The sequence below is a fragment of the Anastrepha ludens genome, chromosome 4 (assembly GCF_028408465.1).
Source record: "Anastrepha ludens isolate Willacy chromosome 4, idAnaLude1.1, whole genome shotgun sequence".
In the NCBI taxonomy this organism is placed as follows: domain Eukaryota; kingdom Metazoa; phylum Arthropoda; class Insecta; order Diptera; family Tephritidae; genus Anastrepha; species Anastrepha ludens.
This window is the reverse complement of record NC_071500.1, coordinates 77952357-77971686: the sequence shown is the minus strand read 5'-3', so window position 1 is coordinate 77971686 and position 19330 is coordinate 77952357. Positions and strand designations below refer to the sequence as shown.

General features: G+C 37.6%; 1 protein-coding gene across 1 annotated transcript; it reads left to right on the top strand.

The window, feature by feature from the left end:
• Positions 1-16498: 16498 nt before the first annotated feature.
• On the top strand, positions 16499-18174 carry LOC128861738 (uncharacterized). Its single transcript, XM_054100105.1, has 2 exons — positions 16499-16595; positions 16692-18174. The coding sequence occupies exons 1-2, from the start codon at positions 16593-16595 to the stop codon at positions 18069-18071; spliced, it is 1383 nt and encodes a 460-aa protein (XP_053956080.1). The 5' UTR covers positions 16499-16592; the 3' UTR covers positions 18072-18174.
• Positions 18175-19330: the final 1156 nt, after the last annotated feature.

Sequence of the window (19330 nt, the reverse complement as noted above, 5' to 3'; positions counted from 1 at the left end):
GTGAAGCGTTTTTACCGCTTCCTTTAGCCATGTGAGCGTGGGGTCATCCTTGCACTTTATGATTTTGACGCCGCTGAACCACCCTGCTCCGTCGAATGCTGGCATGGGTGCGTTCGGCTCCGCGTCCAATTTAGTAAACAAGGTTTCCAGTAGCTTCATTTCCACTACCTTCCACCGTTCCTGCGACATTCGCCCCAGCTGGTCGCTACGGTCAGTGAGTGCCACTATGAGGTGTCTCTTGGCAATTTCACTGGCCGCTACCGCTGCTTTCGACGTCGTAGGTCTTTCGTCTCCGTTTTTAGGCTTAGCCGTCTCGTGCCTGTGCTTCTGCTTTTTTGATGGCCCTGAGGCCTCACTATCCGCAGAACGCTGCCTCTTGATGGCTAGCTCTTCTTCGATTTTGTTCGCATATTTCGGGTTCGAGGCTGCGAACATTGGCTTTGCTGCGTAGAAGGCCCGGCCATTTTTGATCTCCTCTCTGGCCCAAGCCAACCGTTCCTCCTCTTGCTTCGTTAGGTTGGACTTGATGCCAAATCGGTCACAAACTTTGACTGCAGCCTTGTATCGGGTTTTGGCCTTCAGCTTCTCTTTATCAGGCTTGATCCTTGGTCTGTTCTTGCTATCCGAAGCAGCACCATTGGACCTAGCCGGAGAACGCAGAAGAGCTTCTTCCTCAGCTGTGTTGGTGCTCCCGACGCTTTCGTGGTCCGAGTCTTCGTTGACAACGGCACCTCCGCGCTGAAGAGCGTTCAGTGTGTGTTTGGCAGTGGAATTACGACCACTGTAGCCTGCTCCCGCTACAATGGAAGTTTTGTTGCTTAGATTTTTGTCTGTATTCATCTTTTTCGTACGACCACCTGCTCGACGAGGCGAGCGCAGTGGTTTATTTATATAATGGGGAATTCAAAATCCACCACGGCAGCGCCCCATACCGTGGCAAGGCCACAGTTACTTCCTAAGGCGGCCCGGTGTTAGGAAGACGCCGTTGAAATACAGCCGGTGAACCCCCTGGCTGCAAACCATCCAATGGGCACGGTGTCGCATAACACCCTGGATTAGGGGGTGGGCTAGGAGAGGAAATAACGGGATGTAAGGGGTTTGGGGATGACAAAGGGATCTTCGTCGGTACGGTGATCTTCGCATGGTGAATTGGGTGGCCACCAGGTTCGCCGTAAAGCGAATGGATGACTAGCCAATCCCCATATGAAGCTTCCCTCTTAGTTCGTGTTGGGTTGGCCGCCATGCTATGGGGGTCAGACCACCACTTAAGCCTCATCCCCGCGTCAAGGAGACCAACATGAGTATAAATAAGTTGTAAAATCTTTTTGTAAGCAAAACAAGGTGGCTGCATATTAAAATCGGTAGGTCCATACAAAGCTATCGATATACATACATACACATGGTAGAAAAAGTCTGCGTTCACCCACGGTTATAAAGTATTAAAATAATTTAACGTGTTTATCTTAAAACTCTCAGTTATTTCTTTTCACTTATTTCAAAGAAAATTATTCATAGAGGTTATGAACAAAATTTTTTGGAGTTTGAGCTGCGTCGTGTTCAGATAACGGGATTGTAGTACAGTTACTTAAATAGGCTAAGCAGAAAAAGTGTGCGTTCATTTCGAATAGTGACGATTATTTGCATGGCAATTACGTTAAATTAAATTTAAAATCATTCATGTAGTTGACGCGGTTAAGAACAAATCTAAAGAGGGAAAAATTGATATTAGAAATACATTTTTTGTTACTATGGACCAAAGGCGAAAAGAAATAGATATTGGTGAAAGGAAAATCATTGTAAGCTTGTGGCAAAATAGTATGAGCTATCGGGAAATCGCGAAAATTGCTGGGAGGCAATACTCCTCGGTCCAAAGAGTGATAAACAACTTCAAGCAAACGAATTGTTTGGAGTCTAAGCCTCGTTCTGGGCGTCCAAAAAAACTGACGGAAAGAGAAGAACGCAACATAACTATTCTTGTGAATTCTAATCCACGACTAACAGCAAGCCGAATTTCAAAAGACATAGAAGTAAAATACCAAAAGAAAGTACATCCAGATACAGTAAGAAAAATTCGAAAAAGAATCGGATTTCACGGCAGAGTGGCCCGAAAAAAACCTTTCATATCGCGAGTAAATCGACTTAAGCGGATGGCTTTCGCCAAGGAATACGTAAACAAGCCCCCTGAGTTTTGGAATAGTGTGATTTTTTCAGATGAGGGCAAGTTTTGCATTTTCGGGATAAAAAGTCGTAAAATTATTTGGAGGAAAAACGGAACGGCACTTGGAAAGCAAAATCTGGTACCTACGGTAAAGCATGGGGGAGGAGGTGCCATGATATGGGGGTGTATGGCTAGTTCGGGCGTTGGAAATATGCAGTTTTTTGAGTCGATAATGAACAGACATGATTATCTCGATATTTTAAAAACGAATTTGTGAGAAAGTGCAATCAAACTGGGACTCGGTGAAAGATTTGTTTTCCAACAGGACAACGACCCGAAACACACAGCAGAGATTGTTAGGTTGTGGTTGTTGTATAATGTTCCAAAACAACTTCGCACACCCCCACTATCACCTGACCTCAACCCCATTGAGCACTTATGGGACGTTCTAGAAAAAAAAAATACGAGAGCGTACAATAACTAGCAAGGAAATGCTTAAGAAAGCTCTTAAAGAGGAATGGGTACCCATAAGTCCAGAAATAACAGCCAACCTAGTTGGATCAATGAAAAGACGCCTCCTAGAAGTCATAAAAAGCCGGGGATATCCAACTAGCTATTAATTTTAAAACATTTCTATGATCTTAAGCCTTTTATTTTATTATTATTGAAGTGAACGCAAACTTTTTCCGTTTAGTTTGAATGGCCTTTTTAATTTTATGTGATCTCATTTTAAATTTGATTTTGTTATTGGTAGCGAAATATGTGTGATAGTTACGTTTAAGTGAACTTAATAAAACTCATTAAAAAAAATTTCTAAAATATTTATTGTTTTGAACTTTTTCTAATGCAAAGAATATTTGCATAGGTGAACGCAGACTTTTTCTACTATGTGTATATATATACATATATTAGGAATGGAAAACACAAAAAATAGCAACAGAACTTTTTAGTGTGCAATGTCACCTTGACAACGCGCGTAAGCTTTAAACTGTTTGTTCGATATTTTACGAGATATCCATCACTACAGCTATCTACTAAGAAAACAATGGATTTCTTTTAGATGTTTGACTCCTCTTCCTATTTGTGGTGTGCATCTTGTTGTTGTTCCACAAACAAAGTTATCGATACCCTATTAAAAAACTGTCTGATGCATAGATATTTCCCCCACACCTATTACCTACTGGCTCTTAATTGAGACTGGCGTAATAAAAATGTTTTTGAAATTCATGGAATGGGAGTTGAATATCTCCAAGACATCGATTTATCTCATTTTAACTGAATACTAAACATTGCTCAGAGTTCAACATTCGAAAGACCACATTAAAAAGGCGAGAAAATACGAGAATTTCCTTTGCAACACTGTAAGTGGTGATGAAACTAAGTGTCAAAGTGCCGAATAAAAGGCCTCAGATGAGCTACCGCCCACAAAATCGTGTTTGGAGAAGTCAAAAATCAAGTCGATGCTCATTTGTTTTTACGATTCCAAGAGAATGGTCCACAAAGAGTTCGTGCCACCGGGCCAAACCGTCAATGCAATTTTCTATCTTGCCGATTTGAAGCGTTTGTTGTATCGCATTTGTCGAATTCGCCCTGAATACTGCGAAGAAGGAAGCTGGCGCTTTTTGCATGATAATGCACCATCTCATCGGTCCACTCTTGTGACTGATTTTTTGACTAGAAATTGCATTTAACCATCAATCACTCACCGTATTCGCCTGATATGGCTCCCTGTGACTTCTACCTATTCGGGAAATTGCATTTGGCCAAGAAATGAAAACGTTTTGCGTCCGAAAGGCTTGTACCGACATCCTGAAGGACATTCTGGCCAATGACCTGAAACACTCTTTCGACAAGCCTTTAGATCACGCAAAACAGTGTATCGAAGTCAGAGGGGACTATTATAAACTCGAAGTTATCAGAACAAACCTCCTGTCGTTTCTATTTTAGATCAGTCTTGTTTATTTTGAACTTCACCCTGTATATTTGTATAACTTTTACTGTAGTTCCGCGGATTCGGATGTCCAGTATTCGTGTCTTCTTTTCCGTGGCCGTCCGAGTGGGCTAGCGCGAATTATTCTGCAATGCGCAATCGTTGCATAGAAATTTAAATTTTTAGACATCTAGATAGATAAAAATTCCGTAGTTAATTCCACATCTTCAACGTTCCAAAAACTTATATAGAAGTTATTAGCTGATAGAGCAGATTCTTAACATATGAACAAATTCTTAACATATGAATTGAAAATGTAATTGCATCCTATCCGCTCCAATTTGGCTTTGTCAATGATTTCGCGAAGTTTCAATAAGCCTGTTTTATAGGGCTACTTATTCCGATAGTTTTGCTTAAACAAAGGCTTTCAAGTACTCAGCGATTTGGAATCAATCAATAATAACGTTAAAATATTAAATCTGCAATAAATGCTTCACCAATGAAATTTTCGCACGCTCTTGTTCAAATTCGTACTTCACAAATATATAAATAATAACGAAAAACAAAATCAATTCTTAAGTACAGAATAATGACCTTGAACCACAATGATATTTTGCTAATGTGAGACATGCATATTTATATGATTTTATTGCCCGCTTTATTGTAATAGTCAAAGTCAAAGTTATTGAATTTTTTTTCTTTTGCACTTTGAACAACACAGAAAACGAAAAATAGAGAATAACTTTGTAAACCCTTACAATTACCAACAAATTAACGGTAATCACTTGAAACTGTCAGAAAGTGTGGCAATAAGTACCGTATAGAGATCCATTAAAAGTATTTGGCATTCGTTACTCAGGTTTTTAGCCAGCGCACATGGATGCGTGGCTTGCGAACCATTCATGTATAGACCCATTTATGTATGTGTGTATGCAGAAACGATCTCATGCTCACTGCCTACCTGACATACTCACCTGTACATACACCGACAACGCCTCTAATTTCTGTCTTTCGCTGCATCACGTTTCAACAGCAACAGAGGCGCTTGCGCGCATGCCTACAATTAAGCTCTGCCAGTTGCACTGAATGCTATAACGAATTAATTGTATTCATTGATATTTCATTTATAATGAGTCAGCACCAACGTATGCACATATAAATAAGTATGTATTTCTTGGCGGTCTCTGGGTTTCTAAGCGACAAGCCGATCGTGAGAGTGATTAATCTGTGTGACGCTGAGATGGTCGAATCGTTTATCAGCTTGCAAATCAACAAACACTACTTTGGTTACTTATTCATACGATCCAATCACATGATTATGCCCATCTGCTTAAAAGGCATTACCGCAATTGTGACTCAACAAGATGTGGTATGTACTCGTGAGTAAATACATCTTAACATTCATTGCTGTTGACTTTGAAATACGACTTTCAACAGGTAAGGTACCTGATAAATCCTGAATAGCAAACACAATTTCTGTTTAGTTCAAAGTCGTTCTTACGGTCTATCTCACAAAACCGACAAAACACAATGACTTTTATATTGACACGTTTCCACGACAGTCGGTTCTACGTTACCGAAACGACCCGGATTTATATCCGGCCAAGGACTGTCACTCCAGCAGCATTCCCCGTATGTAAGTATGGGGAATGTTTATGCTGCTACAACAACAACAACTTTTATATTGAATTGTCAGATAAAATTTTATAATAAATTAAAAAAAATCGATCCCGTCATGAACTGATTAACTTCCAAATTACAATCAATCCATTCTTTGTTTACAACCCATTTGAAGTCGACGTGCCAGTATATATTTTTACGACGGAAATAATCGAGTGGTACACTTTAACAAGTAATTATTTGGTTTAGAAGATTTATCAACCGATTCAGCCATAAGGAATATAGTACTCAAGATCTGCGATTGAAGAATCTCCATTTCATGGAAGAGTCATATGATATGATTTTTCCCCCAGTATAGCATTTTCGCCTATGGTATCACACTAGAAGAATTTTGATTATTTGTCCAAGTTGGTCCCCTCCCGTGAGCAACCGTTTATCCTATCCATATGATAGAGTCATATCTAATTACCAAAGAAAGAAATTTTTCTTGATTCTGATGAAGAATCTGAAAGCGATGGCTGAACAAAATTATGATACTTTTGGGATATTGATAAAGCGGCGAAGGGTGTGACTCTATTAGCGACTCGGTCCACTATATTGATCCCAAAAGTGAGTAAAAATATCCATACCGAGGTGGTATCTAATGTTTACTAGATCAAGAAAGATATAGGCAAACAAGTCTATATATAGTACAGCAATGCTAATTATAACATCATTCCAAAGGTTACCTTCACAGGTAACTCTGCTTTTCATCGTATACAATCACTACAACAATGTTCAGCGCCGCAACAATATTCTCATATCCTTAGTCAAAAGCGATAGGTTGTTAGCCTAAGATCCCAATCCACACGATAGAGCTGCTATCTTGGATTTAGCTGGAGGGAGCAACATTTCCAATTCAGCCGCTTGCTACAAGTCAGGCGCTGTTTGCAACCGGCAGCTTGAAAGCGGCAGTTTTGTGCCCTGTCGGTGCTTTTTCGCTCTTGTAACATTTAATCGGAATTTAATCAAATTTTAAGAAAAATCTCTATTTTTTAAATGCAATTTTATACAAAAGGAAAAAAACAAGTTTTTATTGATATATTGTATACTTTTAGTTTAAACTACAAAAGGTGGTATAAATAAACCCACATATACAAAAAAAAGAAAAGGAAACCACACAAAAGCGTTAAAAATGAATATTATTGGTATTTATTCTGTGTGCGCAAGAAAAATATTAGAAATACGCTTTTTGTAATTCTCAGTCTTACTTTTGCCTTACCTGAGCCACATTTGTTTTTCATGGCTATGCAGGAACAATAAGAATTTTCGCCATTAAATTGTTTGGCTCTTGCTTTAAGGGGGGAAGCTGGTCTAGAGCGCAAAAAATGGGCATATTTTATGAATTTATTTTGACTCAACAAAGGAATCAATCGAAAATCTGTGAAATAGGTTTAATAATATAGCTTTCATGGTACAAATACACAATTTTTCGTCTGAATTAATTTCAAAATGGCCGCTGTCCAGCAGTTCTCCTAAGGCGCCTTTTTTTCTAGTGGGTCCATTGCCGAAGACGTAAACTCCTTAATTTTTGTCCTGGATCAAAAAATAAAATTTTTTTAGTTTCTATATAACAACAGAAAGAGACGTACGAAGAATTTTTTCGATATTTTGTTTTTTCGCGAAATGGTGCACGTTTGAACAAAAAGTTACAATTTTCACTATAAAGAACGACATAAAATTGTTGGTTAAAAAAAAAATCTATGTAATATAAATAAAAAATCCTACGTACGTCTCCGGAGAAAGGTATTTCGAATGTATTGTCAAAATTTCGTAAGAATCGGTAAAGATTTGTTCGAGTTATGTCTTCGGCCAGTTTAAAAAAAGTGATTTCGAGAAAAACGCGTTTAAAGTTGTAAGTAGCGTTCGGGGCATACCTGCGAGGCACTGCTGTTGAATGAAAAATTTGGGCATTTAGACATTTTTGCTGGCATCCCTCATTTGGTATATTATTTCTAAGACCCTAAAGCACCTTTTAAGACAAAAAAAAATTTTTCGATTTTTTCAAAATTCTAGACCAGCTTCCCCCCTTAAATGAATGTGCCGCAAATGTACCAAAAAAAAATCCAGGTCATTTTTACACTTTTGGAAGACACATTTTTAGGCCTCGCCGCCCATAAAATAAGCTATTAATTTAAGAAGCTCACGCGCACATCACCGTGACAGTCCGCCACTTCTCGCTTCACACCGGCAGTGCACTTCACCCCTCTTTTACGTCTTAAATGTAACGACTCTTCAAAAGGTATGACAAAACATCATATATTTTTTTTGTTTCCATTATCTATTGCACAAAAGTAAACTTTATTTGTTATGAATGGAGTTTCTGCTTACTTTTCAATGCAAACGGTCAGATTATATCATTTAATTTCATTTAATAATGAAAATCAAAGTTTTTTTGTTCAATGAATTTCGAAAGTACAATAGAATATCATTACAAAGAACTTGAGGGTGGAACAAGTGATTGGAGGGAAATGTCTTTATTTGCGCACCATTTTATTAAATTAATAACGCTTTCGCTTGTTGAAAACAAGGAAATAACTGATGTGGTATTCATTAATTTTTCATTGTTTCCTTCCGATATATGTACCTTCATCACTACCATTAGCGGTCTCAAGCCCGCCTATAGACTCATACATATTACTAATTCCATTTGTCGACTTCATTTATACGGAAGGAGTTGTTTGGTTCAATTTCTGCGTGAAGGCTTTGAACCATTTCCAAAATTTCACAGCTCTTTTGCCCCTTGTCGCAATCGTACTAGTCACAATTCGTCACTATGGTATTGATTAAAGCTCAAAGTATACCACTGCATATACAACACACATAAGCATCGCTCAGAAATTAGAATCAAAGTTGAACGCTATTAAACATGTACTCTTCTAAAGGGTGATTTTTTAAGAGCTATAGGAAAGTTTTTTAAAAAAAAACACATGTAAAATTCAGAAAAATACATACAACTTTTATTTAAATCGATAGTACAGTCCATATAATTTAATGTTTGAAGATTATTTCATGCAAATGTTGACCGCGACTACGCTTCAAATGGTCCATCCGCTTTCCAATTTTGGCATACTCTTTCCAATGTTTCGGCCGGTATCTCACATATAAATGCTTTAATGTTGTCTTCCAATGCATTCATTGAAACAGGCTTGTCTGAATAGACATGAGTTTTAACATAGCCCCACAAAAAATAATCTAAAGGCGTTATATCGCACGATCTGGGTGGCCAATTCACAGGTCCCCAAAGTGAAATAAAATGTTCACCGAACTCGCCTCTCAACAAGTACATTGTTACGCGTCGTGCTGTGTGGCGTGTGGCACCGCCTTGCTGAAACCACATGTCATGCAAGTCAAGCTCTTGCATTTTGGGCAAAAAAAAAGTTGGATATCATTTCACGGTAGCGCTCATCATTCACAGTTACGTTACGATTCGCAGCCTCTTTGAAGAAGTACAGTCCAATGATACCTCCAGCCCATAAACCGCACCAAACTGTGACCTTTTCTGGATACATTGGTAGCTCTTGCAATTCTTCTGGCTGATCTTCACTCCAAAATCGACAATTCTGCTTATTTACGTACACATTGATCCAAAACTGAGCTTCGTCGCTGAACACAATTTTTCAATAAAAAAGTGGATCTTCGGCCAACTTTCCAAGAGCCCATTCACCAAAAATTCTGCGTTGCGGTAAATCGTTCGGCTTCAATTCTTGCAGTAGCTGAATTTTGAAAGGTTTCACACCTAAATCCTTTCGCAAAATTTTCCACGTTGTTGAGTAACAGAGGCCCAATTGCTGCGAACGGCGACTAATCGATAATTGATGGTCATCATTCACACTGGTCGATACAGCTGCGATATTTTCTTCAGTTCGCACTCTACGTATTGTTGATGCGTGTTGGTGGTTTGATGTCCAATAATGTAAATTTGGTTCTAAATTTAGTCACAATAGCTCGAATAGCCGCTTCAGTGGATCGATTAAACTGACCATAAAATGGAAGAAGCGCGCGATAAACTTTGTTAACAGAACACGCATTTTTATAATAAAATTCAATGATTTGCAAGCGTTGTTCGTTTGTAAGACGATTCATGGTTAAATTATAGACCAAACTGAAGATGTTTGACAGTGAAACAAAACACGAAACGTGCGTCAGCTGCTTAAACCAACTGTTTATAAAAGGTAATAACTAAAAAATCACCCTTTAGTAGTCGCCAATAAAAAATTTAAAATTTTTCACACCTTCACCCTTTTACTCGTAATATGTTTATTGTGCATAGTATATTTTATGGTTTTAGAAACTGAAAAACACTTATTAATCCATTTCACAAGAATTTATGATTAAAAATAGATGCACAAGGGTTCAGACAAAAGTCACTAGTTGCGTTAATAATAGTTATTAATAGAAGCTGTTGTCTGAATGACGACATTTTCGCTGTTTTACAAAAATTACTCATACGCCCCTGTGCATTCTAATATCGATATACTCATATTCAAGTACAAATACAAGTGTGTAGAAAACCAGAGCCCAAACATAAGAGCAAAAGTGGTATATTTACTGGCTATTCAAACAAAATGGCATTTTCCGAGCAACTTGCGGATTCCAGTTGCTTGAATTTCATCAGCATTTTTCGTATTGAAGAAGTATCAATCAATATCCAGACAATTCTGGTGTTTGAAAAATGAAGGCGACATAAAAGCGTAGTTTCATATCATATAGAGTAGTGGGATTACAGAACAATATTTTACTGGTAGTGCAAATTAAGCTTAATGGAAAAAATAGCGGTAACCAGTAGATTTTTGCCGTTAATTTGCATTCCCAATAAAATGTTTTATTGATTACTGAAAATTCCTACTAGCATTGGAAATGCAGCGCACTCTTACCAGAGGAGATAAATCGTGTAACTGTTCTGCTTACCACGAATAATGCGGAATAACGGTGATCCTAGACACAGTACAAGAATTATGAATACTATAGTTATCCAGTATGCCGCTCCGATATGGGCTAATGTATTCAATATACTTATAAGTTCCTTTATATTAGAAAAAAAACCATTTATGGGTTCTACACAATTCCCGACGAGCTACCTTCGATATGCCGATGTAACAGCACTCATGAGAGTTTCCTCTTCACGAACGCCATCCCGAAAAAAATACCCCGCACATTTGTGACTTTCATTGTATCTAACATCCCGAGCAAGTTACATCAGTAGACATTTATTACATACTGTAATTTTTCTCGGTGAAATTTTACTAGTTACTAGAATTTTTTTTTAGTTTTCTGGAAAAATGTATTTTTACTGCAATTTTACCATAGTTAAAATTCGAAGTGATCATATATGACAAATATTACAGCGCTTTCCGGAGCTCTATTTTCCATTATTTTACTGTTTTCTGACTACCGTGATTGACTCTTTTGTTTTGTTAAACGAACTTAATTCTAATCTTTATAATATTAATAAGAAAATTAACTCAGGTCTCGTTTTAATTATTGTTTTTTTAGCTGCATGAAAACTATCGATATCGATAAAAGTGGTCTGACACCAGATAATCGTGAACTGTGTTGGCATTACTGTTCATTAAAATTTGGAAGGTCATCATCAATCGTTTAATGCCAGAACAACGCTTCCGAATTATGGGAATTTACTTTGAAACAAAAAAATAAATCTATTCTTTTGAAATGAGATAGTAGCTGCCGTTAAAATGACTAACTATGCGTTGCTCTCTCTCGCTCCGATGTATTAGCGTGGCGTTAGAGCCGTGCGCTCATATAGCGTCTAACACTATAACGTGCATAGACAATATGTTGCTCTCTTTCGCTCTACTATAGTAATATGGCGTTAGTGCTGTACGTTTACGCCTCACTCTCTTTCTCTCTCTGTTATATTCTAACACCTGTATATAATGTATACATGGTTTTCTCTTGCTCCTAGATTACGAGTAACGTCGCACGACTTAGACTAGAGCCTTAGCGTAGGAGTGGGAGAAAAGACGAAGGACCGCACAAGAGGGAGAGGTGAATAGCCTAAAGTGTATCTAAGATATGTATATATAAGGTATAGTTCTCCCTCTCCTTTTCCTCCACGTTATATCTTTTTTCTCTCTCGCGGAACGAAAATGCCCAAAACGTAGCATGACCTTGAAATTTTACTGTCCATTCTCGTTCGTCCATCGACGCCTAAGAAGTTTCACTTCAAAAGCATTCCAATATCCAACAATATGTTAATTCATTCAACAATATTTCAGTTTTTTATTATCATTTTAAGTTTCAAGCTCTTAAAAAAAAACTCCGGATATTGTAGGCGTGTTCCAAACTTTACATAAAATCTCATGTTCGATTTAAAATATGTACATAAGTTCCAATAAAAAAGAGGTCGAAATGAAATTAGAGAAGCTGTAAGTGTAAGGTATTAACGAAGTTAATATTTTTATTTGAAAGAGCCATTCAAATCTGTCGATTGCAGCTTATTCCTATCAATTTGGGACTTCAGAGAACCTCCCAAGGAAGTATTTGCCGGTATTAAATCAAACTAAGAAATTTTGAAGTCACTGAATTACAATAACATCTTTTAGCTTCCTTAGCAATGCATTTCGAAACGATTAAAATTAGTAAACATCAAATTGAATCTATGCAAGGAGAAAATCACCAGAGCAACATCAACATTTACGTGTATTTTGCTTTTGCAATTTGGCAGTTTGAATATTAAAATTTCAATCAGAATGAAAAACAAATCAACGAAAATCAATAAAAAAAGAAGGTCACTTTGACATTCCAGCCACAAAACCGCAAGAAAACTAAAAAATCATCTGCTCTAGTAAAAACATTTTGAATAGACGCGAATGAAAGCCATTTTTAACCAGACTACTTTCTGATTATATGCCACGAAAGGAAGGAAACTAATGCACGTGAGTCGACCAATTAAGCATAAACGTTATAGACCAAGACAAAATAAATATAACCAAATGATAGTCCAGCTTGACAGTAGTCAGCTTCATGATGCAAATGGGAGTAGTGAGCACCTATTTAAAAATACTCAACTGGGAGGCCCTACCCTACCCAATGTATTCTTTAAGCATCGCACTCCGAACCATGTAGAAGAATTTGGCTAGTCACCGTTTCTGTTTGATGAAATTGAAAATTAGCTCCTTTCATGGATTACCTCAAAACCTGTTCATTTTTTACAGACTAGCGACGTATAGCGAATATAAAATATTAACAAAACACGTGAGGAAGGCTAAACTCGGTCCGCACTGAACTTTATTTATTCGCGCACATTTTCGTAAAATTTAAGTTTGGTTGACTGTTAATTCATAAACATTGAGGGGTGTGGCTTGCAACACCAGAGAGGCGGATAGAAATTTAGTCTTAAAGCTAGATTTACGAGTGTTGATTACAATTATATATCGGGTGGGCCATATAGCGTTTGCTTTTTGAACCACCTATTTTTTTGAGAATGACATGACATGTCGAATGTGTTCATAATTTACTTAAAGGTTTGACATTTACGAAATGGGACGCTATACGCTTGAACGAAATTGAGAAATATTGAAAACCTGTTTCCAAAGTGGTGAGTCTTCTTCTTCTTCCGCGGTTACAGAGAATGGCGAGACATGCGAGAATTACCGTGACATGCTCAACGAGTTTTTGTTTCCAAAAATTGAAGAGGATGACATGGACGACATTTGGTTTCAACAGGATGGTGCAACTTGTCACACTGCCAAAGTTATACTCGAACTTTGGCTACCGTTTTTGAAAACCGAATAATCAGCCGAAATTCCGATATCAATTGGCCGCCTCGGAGCTGTGATTTAAGCCCGTTAGACTATTTTTTGTGGGGAGCCGTTAAGGGCAAATGCTATGCGAGCCATCCAGAGGCCATTGATGCTTTAAAACACGAAATGGAAGTTGCCACTCATGAAATTGGAGCCCAAACAATCGAAAATGTGCTTAAAAATTGGGTTGATCGAATGGCCTACTGTAAAGCCCGTCGAGGCAGTCATTTGAACGATATTATTTTTCATTCATAAATGACAATATTCAATCTTTAAAATAAAAAAAAAGTTTGAAAAAATATTGATTAGTTTTTTTTTTATAGCCGATTCAAAAAGCAAATTTTGCATGGCCCACCCTATAGCTATCCTTACTGAGGTGAGCCAATTTGACTCATAAAACAAAATTCAAGCTTTTTGCAATTACAAAAAACAGTTCCAAATAAATTGAAATAAAAGATTTATTACTAAAAACTTCATAGAAAACACTTTTAACATATAAACTCTGATTTTAATGTACATTTTCTGTAAACATTTTGATGTGCTAAAGCTCTTTCAACTATTTCTCTTTTATAATGCTGCAACTTCACAATTCTTCCGTACGTCAACACCATGAATTTTCGACATAGGGACGGAAGAGTTATTGACATCGCGTCTACAGTTTTCTCATAGCTCTTCAGCTAATTGGAAAATAAAATCCTTTCTTGAAATCATTACTTGGGTGGTCTCTTTATATAGAATCTAAGCACTAATTGCTGCTAAATCTAGGATGCTATAGAAAGCACGTAGAGGCCATCTGCAAGAGCAAGTGTTATATTTCCTGGCCATCTGGTTGTAATATAAAATGCTTCTGTATCCGGAATAATTTTTTTTTTAATTTTTATTTTTCAATTATTATAGTTTTATGATTTATGCTTAGTAATAGGACTTTCTTATTAGGCTTACTTCTGTAAAAAGTTTTGTAGAAAACCCTGTTCATTTTATCTTTCTTAGATTTCGCAATTTTCGGTAATTCTCTTCGGTTTGGGCGTATGAGGCCAACCAGAGAAGTTTTTTGTGCAAGCAACTTTTTTGCAAATGAAAGGGTTATAAAAAAATGTTCCATTATAATATTCTGTGCACAACCTAAGCATGGCTCTGCAAGCTTAGTTACTACAAATTCCCTCAGGGGAATGCTCGGCTCGCGAGTTTCATCCTTGCTCAAGTGGAAAACCATTTACAAGATACTTGCTTTTAGGCTCAGATGACGGCTAAAATTTGGTGCCAAATTTATCAGGCTTATTTGACACGTATTGTGTAAGTCGGCATCTAGCTTTAGTTGGGAACAATTGCTCATCGATTGAAATAGACTTGAGTCAAGTTTGTAACAAGTCTGACTACTTTTAATAAATTTATTCCATATTTTTGAAATTAAGGCAAATTTGTCGGTTTTCAATGATTCACTGTGTTTAATTTTTTTATCAAAACGTATGAACCGCAGTATATCCACGAATCTATCTCTTCACATTGTTTTGCAGAAAAAAATGGGCCCCACTTCGTAGACTATAAATATGCACATTTTAAATGTTTGGCCTCGTATGCTCCTCTAGCACACAAAATTGCTATAATTCTAATTTTGTAACTGTCCATTCTTTATTGAAGACTTTACGAGCTTCAAAAGGTGTTATTTTGACATTCAAAGGAAAATGCTATTTTTTAATAAACATAAATGATGGGATGTTTATTTCATTATAAAGAGGAAGGTAAGCCGTTAATAGTGGAAAATAACATCTGGCAAATGACCACCACGACCACGCCTACAGGACATTATCTTTTTCATGAAATTTTCCATAACCGAATTGCAAAGTGGCTGCCCTATGTACTCGATAGCCTCACGAATTCCATCTTGGAGGTCTTGAATCGACCCTGGGCTGTTGGCGTAGACCTTCTCTTTCAAAGAAAAAAGTCACAAGGGTTTAAATCACAAGATCTCGGTGACCAATTGTGATCACCTCTTCGAGAGATAACACGGTCCGGAAAATTTTCCCCTAAAATATCAATGGTTTCGTTGCTTGTGGGGCACGTAGCGTCGTCTTGTTGAATATAAACGTTGTCCATAAATTTCTTCATTGCAAGATCTAATTAATTTTCGGGGAGCTATTTGCTAGGATCTATTTGCAGAGCTATTGACTTTTTCCTCTATTTCACTTTCGAAATCACATACATACTTCCATGTCAGTTGCATCCGTCAATTCTTTTCACAATTTTATTTGCGTCGGATTTTTTGGTTTTTGAGTTCATTATTCGTACCAAATTTCAGTAATTTTGCTTAGAGATATTATGATTTTCTGTCTTTTTGGAAATATTCGTTACATAGGAAATGGTCGTAGTTTTTGACTTATTTTAACCATTTTCAATACCAAGCTACCTTGTTATCATCCCCAACTTTCATTGACGGACGCACGGACGGACAAACAGACATGACTAAATCGGCTTCTCTCATCATTCTAAGCAGAATATACTTATATATGTACTATATCTACCTCACACAAGTGCACGGGTAAAAAATGCATTTATATATATAAGAGTGTATGTGCGCATGTGCCTTACATATATTTACCAAACCACTTATATGCGTACGTAGGTATGTAACTTTTTACTTTAATGACATCGTCTTCCATTTCTTGTACTCAAGTATGTACATACTTATTTACGCAGGTAACTGCTACAAATGTATACAACTAACACACTAAACACTTCCGAAAGTGTTTATTAAACCACGAAATAAATTTTTATAAAGAAACGAATGTGCAGCCAAAATAGTACGATGAACTCTTCCAATTGAAATAAAAAATATCAATCATGAGATCCACTCAAAGCAGCTATGAGCGTCTGCACTCTCCTTCATAATATTAAAAATATTAATATGTAACTCCTCAAGGTCTACTTGTTTTCAACTCTTGAATATAAAAAGCAAGTGCTCGTTAGCAGACTGCAATCACAATCGAATCGACATTTCAACTGCGTACTTCGCCAAAACAGCAACGCTTCAAAACACACGCACAATTAAACGGTACATTAAGAAGAAACAAAAACAGAGACGATGGTCAGTATTTCATCTATCATACAAGCATAAGCCGTTATAATTAAATACTGCTTTTTTGTTGTTCCTAAAATATTTTAAATTTGGAATTCTTTTCAGCGTTTTACAACTTTGGCACTTGTGGCATGTGCAGCTTTCAGTGCTGCTATGGCAGATGTCTCACATTTGGCCAAGCAGTACATACCACCAAGAACGATGATGCCACCTAACGGAGCTGGAATGGTCAGTCCCAATAATGCGTCGCCCATTAAACATATGGGAGAACGCACTGTGACAACGATTGAGAAGCAGGAACTACGAGAATTGCCAACACAAACAGAATACCTGCTTCCGGGGCAGATGCCTTATGGTATTGGTACTATCAGCAGTAAAAATAACTACAAACAAAACGGCTCGCCTTTAAGTGCACATTCTGATGAGAGACCGCTAGAAATGATGATGCCAAGAGAACTATTGACGCCACCACCAGTACCAAAACAAGAACAGCAACCAGTCGTTATGCCAACGAACCAGTATTTGCTGCCGATGGGTAATAAAGAGTCAACCAGTCAGATAAATCAAGATAGTATGCCTTCAAATCAATATTTGGCACCGCCGATGAATTCATCTGAACAACATCAACAAATGAGTTCAGAAACTGCACACAGTAACCAGATACTGGAGCAACAACAACCAACTGTACCCTCACTGCAGTATTTAGCACCCATGTCATTGAGCAAGACCATGGATGAGCAAGACCATGTATCTCAAGAGACCTCAACGGCTACCCCAACCAACAGATATTTAGCTCCACTGACAATGGATAGCAGCGAGCAACAACTGCAACAACAATCTGCGCCTGCCGCACAATACGTGCCACCACAACAGCAAATGTCGGAATTGCCCTCAAGCCAATATCTACCTCCTCAAGTCCAAAGTCATGAAATGCAAATGCAGCCAGAACAAGGATCAGCGATACCGCAAGCAGCTCACCATTTGTCACCATCTTCAGAAATGCCTCAACCACTAATGAACGTTGTATCACAAATGCAGTCATCACCTGAATACCTCAGCCCATTCGGAGAAGGCGAAAATGTAGCTGAGGCCGCTCAAGAGGCCGCAGAAATGTTCGATGAGCAATCAGTACATCAACCGACGCCACCAGCATCTATCGACGAGCCCACTAACTACTATCTAACCCCACAGTCCCCTGAAGCTCAAAAGCTCAACTACCAAGAATACCCAGAACAACAGCCAGAACAAATGACACCTGTCGACTTTGTGCGTCAACATCAGCAGCTGATGACGCAGTTCGAAAGTGTTAATGATGCGCCAGTATCTTTCGCCCAATTCCAGTCGATAAGTACTGCTACACCCATCATGCAAGTGGCTCCAGAGCCTAAGCCAGCGCATTTCTTAGCTGAAGATGGTTATCACTATCGTAATGGCGTCAATAGTAACGGAAATACCGATGTAAGACGTTTCCGTGCTAGACAGTGAAGCTAAGTTTTATGATGTTATGTAACAGTGTTACATATTTGTTAAATTTGTTTCTTTTTATACATATACATATGTATATAGATAAGTTTTTAAATAAAAATACAATCTAAAATTATGAGACGCTAATAATTTCAGAATGAGAAGCGGGAACGGAAAATAATGTGGGTATGTGGGTAGTTAAACCTAAACCAAAATTTTACCCACACAGAAAACGATTAAAAAAAAATTAAAATGTATTGTATTTATTGCCAAATTTTTCAAAGAATCTTTTGCCAGCTATAAATTACAACAGCTTGACTCGGTTATTGATTTTCACTTAATTGACTAAATATATTTTAAGAAATTTCAAATCCGAGGTGTGTTCAAAAAGTATCACGAATCTTAAATTTTCGCAGGTTACGTATATTCGAATTTCAATTTTTTTGTGGCGATATGTTCAAACTCATGTCTCTCACTCATGCCGACGAGTTTGGCCATTTTGAATGTTCAGTTAATTGTTGGCAGCTGCTGCGTGTTTCGACTCGTCTACGATTTGTACCTATTCAAAAAGATGGATCAAAAAACCTGTATCAAATTTTGTGTCAAAAACGAAATTAAGTGCGCGGATGCATTCCGAATGTTGACTGTGCCATACGGAGAAGCTACTTTGGACCAAAGCAACGTTTATCGGTGGTACAAAATGTTCTCAGAAGGCCGAGAAGATGTGAACGACGAAAAGTGAAGAAATTGGTATTGGCCAATCGTCGAATCACCGTTAGAGAAGTTGCTGAGGACCTAGACATATCGATTGGCTCGTGCCATTCAATTTTTTTCAATGATTTGGGCATGAGACGGGTCGCCGCAAAATTCGTACCAAAACTGCTCAATTTCGACCAAAAGCAGCATCGCATGAACATTGCTAATGAGATGTTGGACTCTGTCCGTGACGACACAAATTTGTTCCAGAGGATCATACCTGGTGACGAATCGTGGGTTTATCGATTGATGACATAAAGACGGCATCAATAGGAGGAGCTGAACAAGATAAAAAAAATCATTTATTGAAGAGCTTCGAAGATTGGAAAAAACGTTGGCACAAGTGCGTAATATCTCATGGGGATTACTTTGAAGGGGACAAAATAGATATTAATGAATAAATAAATAATTTTTGAAAAAACACAAAATTCGCGATACTTTATGAACACACCTCGTATGTACCTAAAACTGATTTTTTGCTAAAATGAGGTAAATCGATGATCTAAATAGGAGTTAGTAAATAT